The following is a 17,527-nucleotide window of genomic DNA, read 5'->3' on the forward strand; positions in this document are numbered from 1 at the left end:
TGTGTGGCGAATATTTTCCTTAGGGCCTGTATAGTGGCTCCTGACGTTGTTTTTCTAAGGGGAGTGACTTCTAACAATTTAGAATAGCTGTCCACTACTATTAGGAAACTTTGTCCCTGGATAGGTCCTGCGAAATCTAAATGTATGCGTGACCATGGGTTTTTTGTAGTTTCCCATTTGTGAATTGGTGCTTGGGGTGGCTCGCTTCGTGTTGCTTGACAGGTGTAGCACCCTCCTACATATTTTTCTATCTCTTTATCTATGCCAGGCCACCAGACATAACTCCTGGCCATAGCTTTCATCTTGACAATGCCTGGATGTCCTTCGTGTAAGATGTCTAATGTTTGATTTATGTTCCTATTAGGTATTATGACTCGATTCCCCCATAGAAGGCATCCCATATGTGAAGATATTTCATTTCTCCTGTTATAGAATGGCTGGAATTGGGGGTGTGGGTTTTGTGCTGGCCAACCTGTTGTTGCCCACCTGAGGATTCTGCTGAGTATTTTGTCTTTACCTGAGTTGTTAGCTATAATCTTTGCAGAGAGGGGGCAGTCTGGAAGTTGAGAGATTGCTAGAATCAGTCCAGCTGGGGCTGGGTCTGGGTCCTTGCTTTGAATTGGCAGTCTGCTGAGGCAGTCTGCGTGTCCTAATTCCTTCCCTGGTTTATGTATTAATTGATAAGAATAGGCAGATAAGAAGGTGGACCACCGTAGTATTCTCGGTGAGAGAATCTGTGGTGTTGCTTTATTCCACGTGAATATTCCTAATAGGGGTTTGTGATCTGTGAATATGGTAAAGGGTCTCCCATAGAGGTAGTCATGGAATTTTTTAACCCCTGCGACTATTGCTAGGCCTTCTCTGTCTATTTGTGTGTAATTCCTTTCTGCTTTTGACAGAGTGCGTGAATAAAAGGCTATGGGTCTTTGGGTGCCGTCCTTGTATAGATGACTTAACACTGCCCCAATCCCATAGGGAGATGCATCGCAAGCGATGCATATTGGTGTGTCTTCTCGGAAAAGGGTTATCGTTGAACTGTTGCAAATAATCTTTTTTAATGATTGGAAGCTATTTTCATGTGTTTTGGTCCAGGACCAGGCAGTTCCCTTGTCCAGGAGCCTATGCAGAGGCTCCGCTATGGTGGCTTTGTGGGGAAGGAAAGCGTGATAAAAGTTTAATAATCCTAAAAAGGCTTGGAGTTCTTGTTTATTCTTTGGGCTAGGCGCTGTCTGAATAGCCCTTAGTTTTTCTGTGGTGGGGTGGATGCCTTGGCCGTCTATTTTGTACCCTAGGAATTCTGTGGATGTGACTCCGATGGAGCACTTTTCCCGTTTAAGTTTGAGACCGGCTTCTCTGAGCCGGCTTAGCACAGCTGACAGTCTGTCAGCTAAGTTTGCTTCATTTTCTCCGGCGATGAGAACATCGTCGAAATAGGGGCAGACCCCGGGTATTCCCTTCAGGGTTTTCTCCATGATACCCTGGAAGATACCCGGGGCTGCCGATATGCCGAATTGGAGCCTTTTCACTTTAAAGGCACTGCGGTGGGTGACAATTGTTTGGGCTTCTGCAGTGTCATTTGTGACAGGCAGTTGCAAATACGCCTGCGTCAGATCAAGTTTTGCAAAAATGGCGCCAGAGCGGATGGAAGCAAATACGTCCCTTACCGCTGGCACCGGGTAAGCATGGGGGCTGAGAGCTAGGTTGAGGGTCGCCTTATAGTCCGCGCATAATCTTATTTCACCGTTAGGTTTAACTGGGGTGACTATTGGGGTCTCCCAGCTTCCCCCTTCCGTAGGTTCCAGCACCCCAAGACCTATGAGGCGTTCTAGTTCATTTTCTATTTTTTCTTTAAGGGCAAATGGTACTCTCCTAGCTCTTATCTTTATGGGTTGGATTGCTGGGTTTAATTGTAAAGAGATGGGGGGACCGGTGTATTTCCCTAACGTGCCATCGAAGACGTCTGCATACTTGTTGCAAACGGCTTCGAGGCTAGAGGATTGGACTGTATTTACCCCAGTAATGGCGATCCCTAAAGGCCCGAACCAGTTCAGCCCTATCAGGTTGGTGCGGTTCCCTGGCGTCACTAGAACTTCTAGGGGCCCCTTGAATTTTTTGTACTCTACAGCAACCCTAGCCCTTCCTTCCAGAGGAATGGGGGTTTTTTGGAAATCTGCTAGGTGGACCTGAGTTTGCCTCAGAGGAATTTTTCCCTTGCTTTGTTGGCAGATCTCCTGATACGTTTTGAATGAAATTAAGGAGACTGCTGACCCGGAGTCCACCTCCATGGGGCAGGGGACTCCCTGAATTTTTACCCTGATCCTCACCTTTGAGCTTAGGCAGTGTACCTTATCAATTGTTTCTACTAGGGCCCCTGGCGTTTTTTCTATGTTGGCCCGGGTAGCTGGCCTACCTGGGGAATTGGCCTCCAGATCATTCACGTTGTCGCGGCCCCGGCTTCGGCACACCGGTTTGATGTGGCCGGTCTTTCCGCAATTGTGGCACTTAGCGTTTCTGAACCGGCAGCTTCCACGGGCATGATTTCCCCCGCAGCTGGTGTAGGCGGCCCGTTGCTCGTAACGTGGTGGTGGTGGTGGAGGGGGGTTCCTGGTTCTTCGGCGATCCGATGTGTCGCTTCTTCTCTGTTGTCTGCGTTCCATCCTGCGCTGAAGGGCTTCCCCGTCAGTGAAGTCCACCGATTCGTCGCTGTCACTGAGAGTTGCGCTCTCTTGGTATACGGTCGCTGGGCTCTCTGGGGTCGTGGTAGTCGATTTCTTCTTGTGGTTATACTCGTAGGCCATAATTTCTCGGGTCAATTCTGCTAGACCCATGTCGGGTTTAGATGTCAGTTTCTTCTGAAGCCGCTTGTCCCTTAACCCAATCACCACCTGGTCTCTGATGCGGTCTTCCAGGTCGGGGAAGCAGCAGTTCCGCGCGGCGTGCCTGACCCCTGCGATGAAGTCATTCGCGGGTTTGTCTGGTCGCTGTTTCTTCTGGGCGAATTGTACTCGCCAGTACAGTTCTGAGCGTGCTGGCATATAATGCTTGTTAAGCCGGTCTACCAAGTCCGCGTAGGAGACTTCGGTGATGGGTACCGGGCTAAACAGCCCGACGGCAGCGTCGTACACCGGGGGTCCGCTGATGTATAGGAGAGCGGCGGCCTTTGCTCTGTCGTCAGTGATTTTGCTGACGAGGAGAAATCCTTCGACTTGTCCCAGGTGTGATTGCCACCTCTCGGGATGGCGGGTATCGAATTCCCTCACACGCCCGAAGTTTGCCATGTCGTCCGGTCCTAGGTCTCGCTCTGTTGGAAGTTAAAACTTCCAATGTCAGCTCTGGCCGGGAACTCTCTTCCTCGGCCGTGACTTCAGCTCAGGAGCGATCCCACCCTCGTCGCCAGTGAAGTAGCCGAAAGGACCACTCGGGACGACAGGCTACTTAACTAAAGGTTTATTTAGAGCAAGACAAAAACAGGATAACTTGCCCGGCTTTTATAGCCGGCAGCTGTCAGTGAGGGCCAATCAGGAATGTTCCTTTTGGCGCCGCGTCTAACCGGACCAATCCGCGCCGTCTGTTCTTGACAGTTCTTGCTTCCGCATGGCTCGGTGTTTTGACAGCCGCGAGCTGTCAGTGGCTGCGCCTGCGCCGTGCGGGCAACTTTGACAGCTGTCAAAGTTCCCGCGTGTTCTCCTGTCAGATTGTTTTTTCCCTTACCGTATAACTGGAATAACTTGTTTAACTTATATTAATGTTGTTTACAGATATAATACACCCCCAGTACTCTGCCTAGAGATTATCTTCCTCAATTGAAAAGGGCACCAACCAGCCCCACAGCTGCATGCTCCTTTGAGCTCCCCACAGAACATGCAGAGCCCATGTTTTGACTTCTTTCTGGAAGACCAGGAGAGTGGAAATCCCCACCCCCCCTTACTCCAAAGGGAGACTATTCTATAGGGCAGGGGGCACTGGCAGAGAAGGCTCTCTTCCTGGAACCTGCCAGTCAGATTTTTTTATTTGACAGGGTTGGCAACATATCTTCCCTCTTGACTAGCCAATGTAATGGGACAAAGCCGGTTTCATAGGTAGCCTGGCCCATGTCACGTAAGGCTTTATAGATCTCAACCAACACCTTGAATTGGACCTGGAAGCAAACTGGCACTCAATGCAGCTCACATAGCAGAGATGTTACAGGTCTCCTTCTTTTACACCCAACATATTCTAGCAATATGGCTGTTTTCCTCTTTGCTTACATAAAATAAAATAAAGTGAGGATGGTGGATTTTTGTTTTCAAATCTGCCTGTCCTTCAAGATTTTTCCAGGAATTGCTAGGAAATTATAGATACAAGAGCCACAATCATTTGCCAAGAGAGATTATAACATAGGTTAAAATAGGATCCGGTCCTAATCCAGAAGTTTAAAGAGTGAAGGTAACTGACTATGTTATGATGAACTCCTTATTTTAAGTTATGTGTCAAGACGAAATGCAACAAACCTATCTTATTTATTATTGATCTTTTAAAACTAGCAAGCACAGGTCACAAGGGCATCTAACTGGGTAATAGGATTTTAAAAAGTCAAGATGTCACCACGGCATCACAGCCGTGCTCCTATTTACATGCCTACTTATTAGGGTCCTAAATCATTTTAATTCATCTTTTTCTAGCTTTCTTTTAACATTGATTCCTTCAAATTCATTTACACCAGGGGTGTCAAACTCAATTTCATTGAGGGCCGCATCAGCATTGCGGTTGCCCTCAGAGGGCCAGGTGGGTATGGCCAGGGTGGGCGTGGCCTACTGGGTGGGCGTGGCTAGAGTGCGTATGGCCTACTGGGTGGGCGTGGCCAGCTCTACATAGTTCGCATCAAGGGTGCCTATGGGGGCCTGGGCAGGAGTGGGACAGATCTGGGGGTCTCTGGCAGAAGGAGGGTCTCTGGGCCAGGACCAAGGCATTGGGGACCATTCCCTCACTGTTTCCAGGATGGCTTCGCGGGCCACATGAAACCACTTCACGGGCCGGATCCGGCCCCCGGGCCTTGTGTTTGACATGTCTGATTTACACTAATCTATTACAAAGAATTATTAAGAAGTACAGCAACATTGCACGCCAGAAAAAAAAGAAACATTTGCATTTTCAAACCCACTTTATAAGCACAGAACCATGTATTAAAACTTTTTTTTCAATTACATATGTCAGAACAATAAAAATTCATCCTAACCTCAGTTAATTTATTAAGCTTAAAGCACTCCCTTTGGCTTTTCCTCATAGAATAAAATGTTTTCTTTTTTTGGAATGTCTATTTAGATAAATATAAGTTTCTATTTTTTTCCTCAAGAGATTCTCAACCTTGTTAATTTCCATTAAAATCCCTGTAGATTAACTTGCAATTCTTCTTTTCAATTGTACTGGGGGACTTGTAATTAAGCTATCATCATAGCAGACATTGTTGGTATCTGGTTTGTATTCCACAATTGCTTTAAGCCCTTTGCATTGTCAAATACTTGCACAATTAACTTCAGTGGTTGTACATTATGACAATTATAAAGTGACCGATATGATTTCATGACTATTTTTGTGGCAGTCATTAAGCAAACACTGTAGTTGTTAAGCAAACCAACAGTTTACAGTGAACATGATTTCACCAAAAAAGTGGAAGTAAATGCCAGCTTCCAGCACTGTAAAACAGTCATATGATTGTGGGAAACTGCAAACAGCTGTAAGTGTGATCTGCTAGGTCCTTTGGAACTTCAAACAATTGCTATGTGCCTTGTTATAAGTTGAGGACTTCTTGTAAAAAGGGTAGGCCTTTGACTGTGTGATTGCAGGCACCATCTTGTTTTTTTTTATCCACCAATCCCTCCCAGAAAACCTAACAGTTTAGAATGTATACAGACCATATTTGGTTCAGCTATAAGCAAAAAAAGAAAAATAGATCACATAAAAATCCCGAGGGTCTTTAGGGAGGAGAGAAGACACAATGGCCTAGCCTGAGGGACAAATCTTCTTGCATCCGACCCCAGGAAAGCCTCTCTTTGCCATCCAGTCTCCCTGGCTACTATCACCAACATTCATGTACGTTAACTATATCCAAACACGCATGTATCTTAACATGTCCTGCTAAGTAAACAAACAACATTAGGAACATAACACTCTCAACCCCAAGACAAGCATATTGAATTCTGTTATGGGGCATCCTTGCTTTTGCCTTGGCTTAAAACATACCTTTTACAAACAGCAACTTCAGTTTGGTCTACTGGGGAAGGCCCCGGGCTAGAAACCAAGAGGTTGTGAGTTCTAGTCCCGTTTTAGGAATGAAAACCATCTGGGTGACTTTGTGAATCACCAGGAGACCGGGAGTTCTAGTTAGTTATCTTAGCCATGACAACCAGCTAGGGTACTTTAGTCCCCTTCCCTCTCAGCCCAACCCACCTTGCAGAGTTGTTGTGCAGAAAAAGAGGAAGAGGCAGGATTATAAGGCATGTTCATCTACTTAAGTTATTTATTTGAAAAAAATAATAAAGGCAGGATATAAATAGAAATGAGTGTCTAGGAGCCACCTCCATATCTGCTAAGTTTCCATCCTTTTCTGGTTTTCCTAAGAAAGCCAAATCCTCACCCTTCTGAAATATCCCTTTTCTTAACTTGGCTGGCATAGCTGGCCATAACTGGGAAATTATACCAATTGTTAACATTACTCACACAACGAGGAGCAAAGGATAGTGCGTGTTTTCCATGAAAACGGCAGGCTTTAAAATTTGCAGTGGCAATTCTGCAAACAGAAGAAAAGAGAAGAAAGGAAGAGAGAAGCATTTAAGCACAAGGAAGGCTGTCATTGCAATGAGCAACCTTTTTTTCTTTCTTTTTTTTTAAGTACACTCGGGTACTTTTTGGTGGGAACAAAATGACATTACAGAGAATAGCTCAGCAAATAACAACCTAGCAGAACAGATTCTTTTGGAAAGAAAATTGGCACTGCTACACAAAAGGCCACACATCTAACAATACACCATGGTTTTCCGAGACGCTTGGTCATATATCAAACATGCAATTAGGGTGTGCTGATATGTGTTTTTCCCCCTCTCAGCAGGTGGAGGAATGACAGCCCTATCAAGCAATGTTTGCAAGGAGAGCAAAGCAAGGAGAAACTCAAAGCAAAATGCAAATCCTCTTCTGTAGAATGGAATAAAATTGTTCTTTTTTCCTTCACAAGGGATTTAAGCCTGGGATTTCTTCAAGGCATTTTAAACTCCAGGGCCTGGATTGCCACCCCCTTTGCTCCTTGAAATGATACAAATAAAGAAAAGGGGAGATATAATTGGATGAATTAAGAAGAGAAAATAGTTGCCTTGATGGAAACATGTACCCTAAAATAACAGCTAAGTGTGCTTCACTTTTTCTTAAATGCATATTGGCACAAGGATAAATAGGTTGCTGCCAAGCCTATCCCTCTTTTTTTATTTGGTTTTTAAAACATGAACTGCCAGGTCAATTTACCAAAGGGATAGCAATTAAATTTCAAATTACTGGTATCTGAAGGGCAATAAACAGCTAAATGAGTTTTAGTGGTATGCCTTTTATTTCATTTGGTTTAATTTATTATTGTATGAGACTTGTAAAAGAGAGTGGGTTTGTAGTTATGATTCACATGAAGATCCCTTGGGTTTACATGCCAACATATTGAAGATGGGAAGGCAGAACACAGAGAATTAAAGCATTAAGGCTACTCTTGGAAATCTTTTAGGATCGCAAGGAGGGAGTTGTCCACTATAAATATCGCTTCATATTTGTGGCTTTTCCCATTAGCAAATACTAAAGGTGAAGAGTTAAATTATGATACCTCTTATATGTGTTGAATTTTACCCAATGCATCTTGTTTTTGGAGTTCTTATGAACACTTCTTGGAATCCTAGTGGACAATCACTTAAATATGAGGCAGCAGCATGCAGCAGCAGCCAAAAAAGTCAATGCAATCCTAGGCTGCATTAGCAGAGGAACAGAATCAAGATCATGTGAAGTATCAGTACTGCTTCACAAAGCCTTAGTAAGATCACACCTATAATACTGCATCCAGTTTTGGTCGCCACAATATTAAAAAGATGTTGAGACTTTGGAAAGACTGCTGAAAAGAGCAACAAAGATGATTAGGAGGCTGGATGCTAAAACATACGAAGAATGGTTGTAGGAACTGGGTATGTCTAGTCTAGTGAAAAGAAGAACTAGGGGTGACAAGATAGCAGGGTTTCAACATCTAAGAGGCTGCCACAAAGAAGAGGGGGTAAACCTATTCACCAAAGCACCAGAAGGCAGGACAAGAACGAATGGATGGAAACTCATCAAGGAAAGAAGCAACCTAGAATTAAGCAGAAATTTCTTGAACGTGAGAGCAATTAGCCAGTGGAACAACTTGCCTCTAGAACTTCTGGCTGCTCCATCCCTGGAAGCTTTTAAGAAGAGACTGGACAGCCATTTGTCCAGAAGGCTATAGGGTCTCCTGCTTGAGCTAGGAAATCTCCAAGCTCCCTTCCATCTTTGTTATTCTGTAATTCTATAAAAATCACAATTATGGATTCAATCCCAATGGGATTGAATTGATCTGAATTGAATTACGATTCAATCACAATGTTATTGGAACTGGAGAGATGGGAAGGCATGGAATAGAATTATGGTTATGGAGAAGGCCTCTGGGATGAAAGAAAGAGGAGGCACTGCTTTTCTATTTACTGCAGTTCCAAAATTGCTCCCCCTTTTCCCTTCACCACAGCTGCATTTTCACTGCGGGAGTAAAATTTTCTTCCTTGGCTAAGAGCAACTGTGGGAGAGCAAGTTTTGCCAGAGGATAAATATCTTAAACCTCTATGGAAAAATGAATTGATTCAACCTCGATTGGTGCCTCACATCCTTTTACAGAAGAAATAATGATGCATATTACATGTATTCATAAAACTAAATTTATGCTTCAATTGGGGGAAGATTAAGACAGTGTGGAGTACATGAAATACAGGTAGTCCTCAGGTTGTGACCCTAATTAGGGCTAGCAAACATGATCATAAGTTGGGCCAGTTGTATAATGGGTCACCACATGATCGGACCCGCTTTTACGACCTTTTCTGTAGCAATGCAGTGATTGTAATGCAAATACCATCGTTAAGCAAATACTGCTGTCATTAAATGAACGCTGTAGTCATTATGCAAACACATTGTTCGCTAGGGGATGATTTTTTTGCCAGTTTCCAGGATAAACTTCATAAACCATCTTCCTGTGATTATGGGTTAATACAAATGTATTTAAAATCAGGCCTGTTACTGAGCACCTAAAATAGGGTCATGTGACCACAAGAGCTGGCAACTCTAGAATTTTAAAACTGAGTTGCAAGTGCTTTTTGGGGAGACCTTTATAACCTCTAACAGTCATTGAGTGGCTGGTCATAAATCAATAATTGCAAGAGCTTTGAGTAGAAAACAGATTTCTCTAAACTCATGTCAACCTAATTTATTCTAATGTGATTTTTAGTGGGTTTGTCAGAATCTGATCTGAAAAAACAAAACAGAACAGAACAAAATATCCAAGGTCTGGTCCTTCTGTAATTGTGCTGTGATGTCACATGTGTGTACAAAAGGGGAAGATCTTGTGAGACGATGGCCCATGGCCATTTTCATTATTTTGACAAGAGTTTTTGGTTCTGCAGACACCTCCATTTCTTAACTAATGAAAAATGTGTCTACCAATGGAATGGGAAGATAGAAACAAAGAAGGCAAGGCAGATGGTTTACAGATGGACAACAGGATGGCAAATATTTGCCCATTGTGGAAGCAATACAATAACAGGAGTGTCTGCAGGAGAGCTAAAAAAACTGAAGTGGGTAGCCAACAACTGAGTGTGCATGACACCCCATTCATTTTCACATGGTACCACTCAAAAAAGGGGGGCGGGGCGGGTGAGACTTTGACAAATGGTTTGACCCTTCTCAACTTTTTTGAGCTCTCTGAGGACATTCTTGGCAAGTAATAAGTGTATTAAATCCAGGATGCTGATTAATACATTGCACAGAATTAAAACACACCAAAATCTTGTGAGGGCCAGTTTAGTCTAGTAATTAAGGCACCAGGCTAGAAACTGGGAGTACTGGTCCCACCTTAGGCATGAGAGCTGGCTGGGTGACTTTGGACCAGTCACCTGGAGACTGTGAATTTTAGACCTGCCCTTGAGTTATTTATAAAAATAGTAACAGCAGAATATAAATAAACAAGCAAATATATGTTGGGTTGCTAGATTTCTATTGATGCTCTTATGTTATAGCTATGGATACATTCTGCTTTTGTTCTGGGGGCTGCTACCCATCTTACTGATTTGAATTTCTACTTTGGTGCTAGTGACGTGCTTTTATCTATTTTTTTAAAAAAGCTGACCCAGTAGAATATGAGTTTTTCTAAATTAAAAGATGATATTATAAACCCTTAAATTCAACAATGAAAATAAGCAGAGTAACTTACTGTAATCCTGAATCTTGATATCCAGATATTCCTGCTTGGGCATCTGTCGTTCTGCAACTGTCTTCTGCACTCTGGCATTTACTTCTAGATCAAAAAGTTCTGGAACAAGGAATAGGAAAGAGTCTCCTATCAGAAGAGAAATTAACCAATTATACCCTGACTGAATGCATCACTATTTCTAAGAAAGAAAGAAAGAAAGAAAGAAAGAAAGAAAGAAAGAAAGAAAGAAAGAAAGAAAGAAAGAAAGAAAGAAAGAAAGAAAGAAAGAAAGAAAGAAAGAAAGACAGACCAGTATTTCCATTACGGAAGATTTGAAGCTTAGCTGTTCATTTTTGGAAAGGCAAGTCCTACTACTTGGGATACTGTTTTACTCCATCACAACAGGACAGCAAGAGGAGATTCATTTCTTAGGATTCATTCATGTGTTCTGGAGAATTTAGCACAAGGGATGCTAAATTTCAATGCATTGTTTTGACTACTCGCAGCAGCAAGACTCCTACCAGGCAGATCTTGGAGATGCCTCATGGCCATTGCTGATACCCTTGTCTAACAGTAGACTCTTGGACATTAAAGAGAGCAGTGATAAGCTGTTATATACAGATAGTCCTTGACTTACAACTATTCATTTTGTGATCATTCAAAGTTACAACAGCACCGGAAAAGTGATGTATGACCAGTTTTCACACTTATGACCATTTCAGCATCCCCACAGTCATGTGATCAAACTTTGGGTAACTTGGCAACTGGTGCGTATTTATAATGTTTGCAAGTGTCCCAGGGTCCTGGGATTGTCATTTGCAGCCTTCTTAGGGAGCTTCTTGAGCCGAAGATTTCCATTGCTTATCAAGACAGCTGTTCATTGATTTGTGCTCCATTTTACACTTTTTGTCACAGTGGTTAAGTGAATCACTGCAGTTTCTAAGTGAATCATGCATTCGTTAAGAAAATCTGGCTTCCCCCATTGACTGTGCTCGTTGGAAACCATTTGGAAGGTTGCAAATGGTGATAGCGTGATACCATGATTCTGGGATGGTGCAATAATTATTGCCAAGTATCTGAATTTTGATCACATGACCATGGAGATGCTGCAAGAGTTGTAAGTTAGGAAAATAGTCATAAGTCACTTTTTTCAGTATTGTTGTAACTTTAATGGTCACAAAATAAAAGGTTGTCAGTCAAGGACTACCTAGATACAGTAATTTTATGGGACCTGGGAATCATGCCTTTTCTATGATGGCACATGTTCTCTAGAATGTTTTATCCCAGACATATAGTTGGCCCGAGTCCTGCAGACCTTTAGAACGGGAATGAAAATTGATCTGCTTCCTTGGACATTCCTTGAATCAGGATGTTGGAGCTCCCATCTAGAAGAGTGTAATAAATTGGATTTCCTGGTCATTGATTAATTACTGAACTAGGTAACAACGTCAGCATGAAAGAGTGTGGGGTTTGCTGCCTGTACTTGCACCGCTAATATTACCTAGTTGGGTAATGAAACATCTGCAAGCAAACAACCAAACTCAGAGAGCACCAAGGACTCTACATATTTCTTCATATTGGAAGGCATGTTTGAGAACTAATAGAACATTTGGGGGAAACTTGTTTATGCATCAGCTTCCTTATGAACATTCAGCTTCCTTATAAGCCAGTTATGAACATCAGCCAGTTTGGTCTAGCGGTTAAGACATCAGGCTAGAAAGCGGGAAAGCACGAGTTCAAGTCTCACCTTAGCTACGAAAGCCATTAGGGGGGGGATTTTCAGCCACTCACTCTCTCTCAGCCCAACCCACCTCATAGTTGGTGTTATGAGGAAAATAGGAGGAGAAAGGTATGTTGGATATGCTCACTGCCTTGAGTTACTTGTAAAAATGATAAAGATGGGATACAAATAAAAAATAAAAATAAGGCAGGGAAATATTGATTCTTTTTCCTCCCAATACTCTTCTACCACTTATCCTCAGCCCTCAGATCTGTCTCTAGTCAACCTGCATTGCAAAACCACCCTGTTCCAAATACTGATTTTTCTCTCTCTGTGGATATTTCAGCTGGGAGATATAAGGGTTCCATGTTAAAAGTTCTTCCTGAAAAATCTCCCTTCTCATTTTTGTTGAAATCATTACTCCTATGAAAATGCCAAAGCATCAAACAATTAAGTCTGATTGCATGCTGGAATCCTCATTTAATTATCACTTGCTCAATTAGCCTTATCAGCACAAGGAGGCTGGCCCGTCTGGGACTCTGTTTGCTCCCATAATTGCATTTGCAGAAAGCAAGGACAGGCGAAATAAGAGCAGCCTCTGACAGATCTAAAGATTTCTGAATGCATCTCCCGAAACCGTTAACCCGCTGGGAATCCTTGCCTGCGCTGTTCAGACAACCAGTCCTTAATTAAATAGAAGCAGATGGTAATATTGGGTGGGATTCATAGTTATCAGATTATTGTAGAAGACTCTCGTATTATGAAATAGAATTATTTTGTGAATAAGGGGTGCTTACAATAGTTCCTTCTATTCATTACAGCAAGAGAGGCCTGCATAATGAGACCACTGCGTCCTTAATCACATGCACAAGACAAGAGGAGAAACTGCTTTCTATCTACCCATAACCTTTTATTCATCCTCTCTCTCTTTCCCAAGGTGACTCTTTTGCCCTTCTCTGCCCTCCAGTTCCTCTGCTTTCCAGCACTGCCTGTCTGCATGCAGGCATTTATTATTTTGGCATTTATTTTATGAACTGGATCAGGCCAATATATGTGGTCTCCAATATACTCCTGGTTTTGAACATCTACTCGCTCCGAATCTTTTGTTGCAAAGTTAGACCTTTGAGAAATGTAAAACACAACCCAACCTAGACTTGCATTTTTTTCAGCCTACATATTTCCCATCCTTGTCCGCCCAAAAAATCTGGTGCTGCGTGGAAAAAATAGGATTCCTTCTTCACCCTCTTTATATATTTTCAAAAAGCAGGAACAGTGATCAAACGAGAGTATTTACAGCAAGGTGATAAAATACTCGTGGCACTTACCTATCCACCTTGCTTCAGCATTATTCCAAAACCTAAACTTTTGTCCTTGAAAATTTTATCTTTTTATTTATTAAATTTATATGCTGCCCATCTCAATTGTAAAAGCAAGTAGAGTGTTAAAACGTTAGCTATCAAGATAAAGAGATATTAAGTTAAAAAGCAGAGTGCGACAGGGTGGAGTTCGGATCTCCTTCCTAAGTCCACTAACCACTTCCAACCACCTTCATTATAGTCCCAGGCCCGTTGGCAGGGCTAGATTTTGATGTTCTTACAGAAAACCAAAAGATTGAGGGCAGATCTCACCTCAAAGCAGACCTGGGCATTTTATGAGTCTCGGGCCACATCCAGCCCTTTGGCTGTCCCTGTCTGCTACACAGGAGGAGGTCAATTGGTAGTTATAAAACAAAATATAAATAAGTGCAGGGGATGGGATGGGATGGGAGAAGAAGCCGAGTCATGGCTTTTCACAGTCACTGTGCGCTCCTTCAGTCAGCTGGCGGCCGCAGAAGGGTGGGGAGAGGAAACATTTTTCTGTTCCTGTGCAGCACCCACTCCTCACCTGGAGCAGCCTAAGGAAGTATCAGTGGCGGTCACTGCGTAAGGGGATCCAGGCTCGGCCACCCACTGCTGCTTTGGTCAAAGAGTGGCCTTCCAGGTGAATGAGCAGAGTGCAGCCAGCAGCTATTGGTTCAGAACAGTCCGGGTTCCTCACGTGGCCCCTTGGGGAAATTAATTGCCCACTCCTGCCTCAAGGGATATGATGTTCCAGAGGGCAGGAGCCACAGCAAAAAAGGCCCTTCTCCTGGAGCCCGCCAACTGGAATTCCTTGATTGACAGGTTCTGCCGCATGCCCCTTCTGCAGGAGCAAGTGGGATGGGCCTATCCCGTTGGGATGAGATGATCCCTCGGGTAGCCTGGACCCACCCCATTTTCATATTCTTAGAGGCATCTAGGTTGCTGGCTTTCGGCCAATAAACATGACATCAGATACACAGCATGTCTCTTTACTCAAGGGAAGGACCAGCTGTGCGATTCTATAGCTCCAATTTCTCTACGTTTATCTCACACAATAAAACTAATACCCACAAATATTCTTTAGCTTTTTACTCATTGGAACTTGAGATAGCTCTCTGCTTTTGTTTTCTGCTGGGCATGTTGTCTTCCCTTTCGAAGATCTCCCAATCTCAAAAGCCCCCTACAAATACTTACTTTCTGTATCGGATGTTCTGTGGACAGTTACCATTGGAATTCGTGGACCTTGAAAAAAAAAGAAGAAAGAAAATGCATTTAGGTTTAAGAAAATGCATCTAAAGTGATATTCAGGGCTAGATGTTAAATCCCTGTCCTATTGCATGGAAAGCTGATCTAAGCAACCAGTTGCCCAAAGATAATTAATAGGCACCAACCAAAAACATGGAAAATAGACAAGACTCTCCCAGCGGAGCACCGGGTTGCTTCATCTTCTCTAATTTGTCAATATTTTAATTAGTGCAAACACAATTAAATGAATTTGTTTTAGATTATTTTAATGTCATACTATGTATATGACACAAAGGATTATACTTCTCAGATAATGCACTGTGTGAAGGAGAAAGAAAAGCTCTAAGAATGCAAGCATTTCTAGCAGGATATTAATTGATCTTTAAGCATTGCTCCCTGCCAGCTTTGTCTACAGTGATGTTGTTCTTCTTTTAAAAAAAATACAATCTCCTAGACACCAAAATCTGAAATGCATCCATCCTGCTACAAAAAATAAATAAATAAAGTGATTCAGAAACCAAAACAGGACGGTATGTTTGAAGCAATTCAGATAGCCCTGTATGTATTACAGCCATCTGGTCAATGGGTCAGCTAAAGTCACCCAGGGCACCTAGATGTTTAAAAATTTCAAATGTGCCTTCCTACCCCAAGGATTGCAATCGATAAATATACTCTTAGAGTAGCACACAAAAAGAAAATAAGGAAGAAATCTTTGTGGTCAAAGGAAGGGAATGTATAGTTCTGAATTACTGACAGGTAAGTTGTCCACTTACAACTGGTTGCTTTGCAGCCATCTGAAATTATGAAGGACTTGCCAGGAGATTATTTATAACTCAGACAATTGTCCCCTGTGGTCAGGTGATCAAACCTTGGGCATTCAGCAGTTAGAATGTATTCATAGTTGCTTGTAGTGTCCCATAGACAAGTGACCACATTTCATGAAGAGTTTTGCTGAAAATTAACATTTACTTCCAATTTTCAGGAAAACGGCACTCCTAGCAAACTACTGGTTCCCTTAAGGACTATGGTGTTTGCTTTACAACCACAGTGTTGGCTTAACAACTGCCGTGATTTTTTTTTATGACTGCCATTATGACCATAGGCAAGCTCCCATCACGGATTATAATGGCAGCTAGTTTCACAATTATAGGTGAGACTACCTGTAATTGTGTGGCCAGCTGTATAAGAACACTTATTTGGATCTAAAGGTCAACATGTTACATGCCCATGCCATGCTTCTTTGCCCTCTCTGTTTTAATTTTAAAAGTTCTTTAATTAAAAAGAATGAATAATGCAAATGAATAATGCAAAGCAAGGCAACTCGATATAGACACTAATAATAATAATAATAATCAGGGCTTTTTTTTGTCATAGAACGCTCAGAACGGAGTTCCGGCACCTTTTTTGGATGGAACCTTGTAGGGTAGGCAAGGTAGGTTGTCTGATATGTGTGAGTTCCGGCACCTTTTTCTTTTACAAAAAAAGCACTGATAATAATAATAGTAATAATAATAGGCAGCTTCCTAAAATCAAAGTGCCTTAATCTCAAAGGCTGCCATCTTTATTTTGAACTGTACCTGAGAAGTACAGATGAGCAATAAAGATTCTGGATATCCAGAATATAGAATATAGAATCTGGGTATCCAGGTTTCAGTTAAGATAAATAGGAAATGTCATTTTGCTCCATCAAAGTGCCTGAGAAGTAAAAGGAATTTTGGAGTCTTCTAACAAGAGATTAGAAGAGGGAAGGGGATGGAGGAAACTTTGAGTCTGGAAAAATAAATGTTTTCCAGAGAGCACCCACTTGTTTCCTCCCTAAGTTGGCAGAGGAGTGTTACATGATTAAAAATAGGTGTTATTCTAGACAAAATCTGAGTAAACTGTTATGGGTTATTCTATACCAAACTTTCTAAAGGCATCTGCATGTTCCCCTGAGATCTGCATTTTCTTTATCGCACATTAATACAGCTGTTTTCATTTCCACAACCTGTATTCTGCTTTTGCACAGTCCATTATATTAAACTGAGGGAAAGCAAGAAAAAAAATCCATTAAGGAAGCTTTAAAGGAATCAAGGTTGTCACCTGGTGTGAACAAAGCCCTTCTGAAATATTGTTCCACTACACTGCAAAACATTTTCCTTGCAAACATTCATGTATTTATGGTTTCCCGAGCAAAAGTCAAATTCAATACCTCTTAACATTGGGAATACACAATGCTTTTGTGTGTACACATGTATGTTACTTCCAGATGAATGTAACCTTGCAATCAATAATATTTTTTCTCTCTCCATGATTCAATGATTGACTTTCTTCCCAGATCCCCATATTTTAATATAGGTGCAAATGTACCCGCAGTGATATTTCCTTTGATGTTGGCAGAAAAGAAAATCTATACTAAGCGAACACACAAAATGACAGTTTTTGCTATTGAGGCAAGCAGTTGCTCAGGGAATTGGGGAAAAAAAGGTAGATGTAAGTTGTTTCATCAGTTAAAAGACTGATTAATAGTTAGAAATAGTATTAAAATTATTTTATTAGCTAAGACATTCTCTACTACTTTTCCCTTAGTTACATAATGATCACATTGCAACAATGCTGTTTCAAAGAAATGCTATTTTCCAGCCATTCATGATGAAACTAACAAAATCTTAACACATCTGGGGCCAAAGAAAATAATTGAAGGTGCCACATGTTTTTGGAAAATCCTGTTTTGCCTTTCCAAAACACTATGTGATGCCTGCCTGTGTTTTTTTT

General features: G+C 42.0%; 1 protein-coding gene across 1 annotated transcript in view; it reads right to left on the reverse strand.

The window, feature by feature from the left end:
• DPP6 (dipeptidyl peptidase like 6) overlaps positions 1–17,527 on the reverse strand; it is a gene marked incomplete at both ends in the record, with an annotated part of 248,705 nt that overhangs the window by 12,625 nt on the left and 218,553 nt on the right. Inside the window, 3 exons of the mRNA XM_083379052.1 lie at positions 6,697–6,766; positions 10,490–10,588; positions 14,723–14,770. Coding sequence (XP_083235178.1) covers positions 6,697–6,766; positions 10,490–10,588; positions 14,723–14,770 — 217 coding nt within the window. The remainder of the gene's footprint in view (positions 1–6,696; positions 6,767–10,489; positions 10,589–14,722; positions 14,771–17,527) is intronic.

Source organism: Vipera ursinii (assembly GCF_947247035.1).
Source record: "Vipera ursinii genome assembly, chromosome: Z".
NCBI lineage: Eukaryota > Metazoa > Chordata > Lepidosauria > Squamata > Viperidae > Vipera > Vipera ursinii.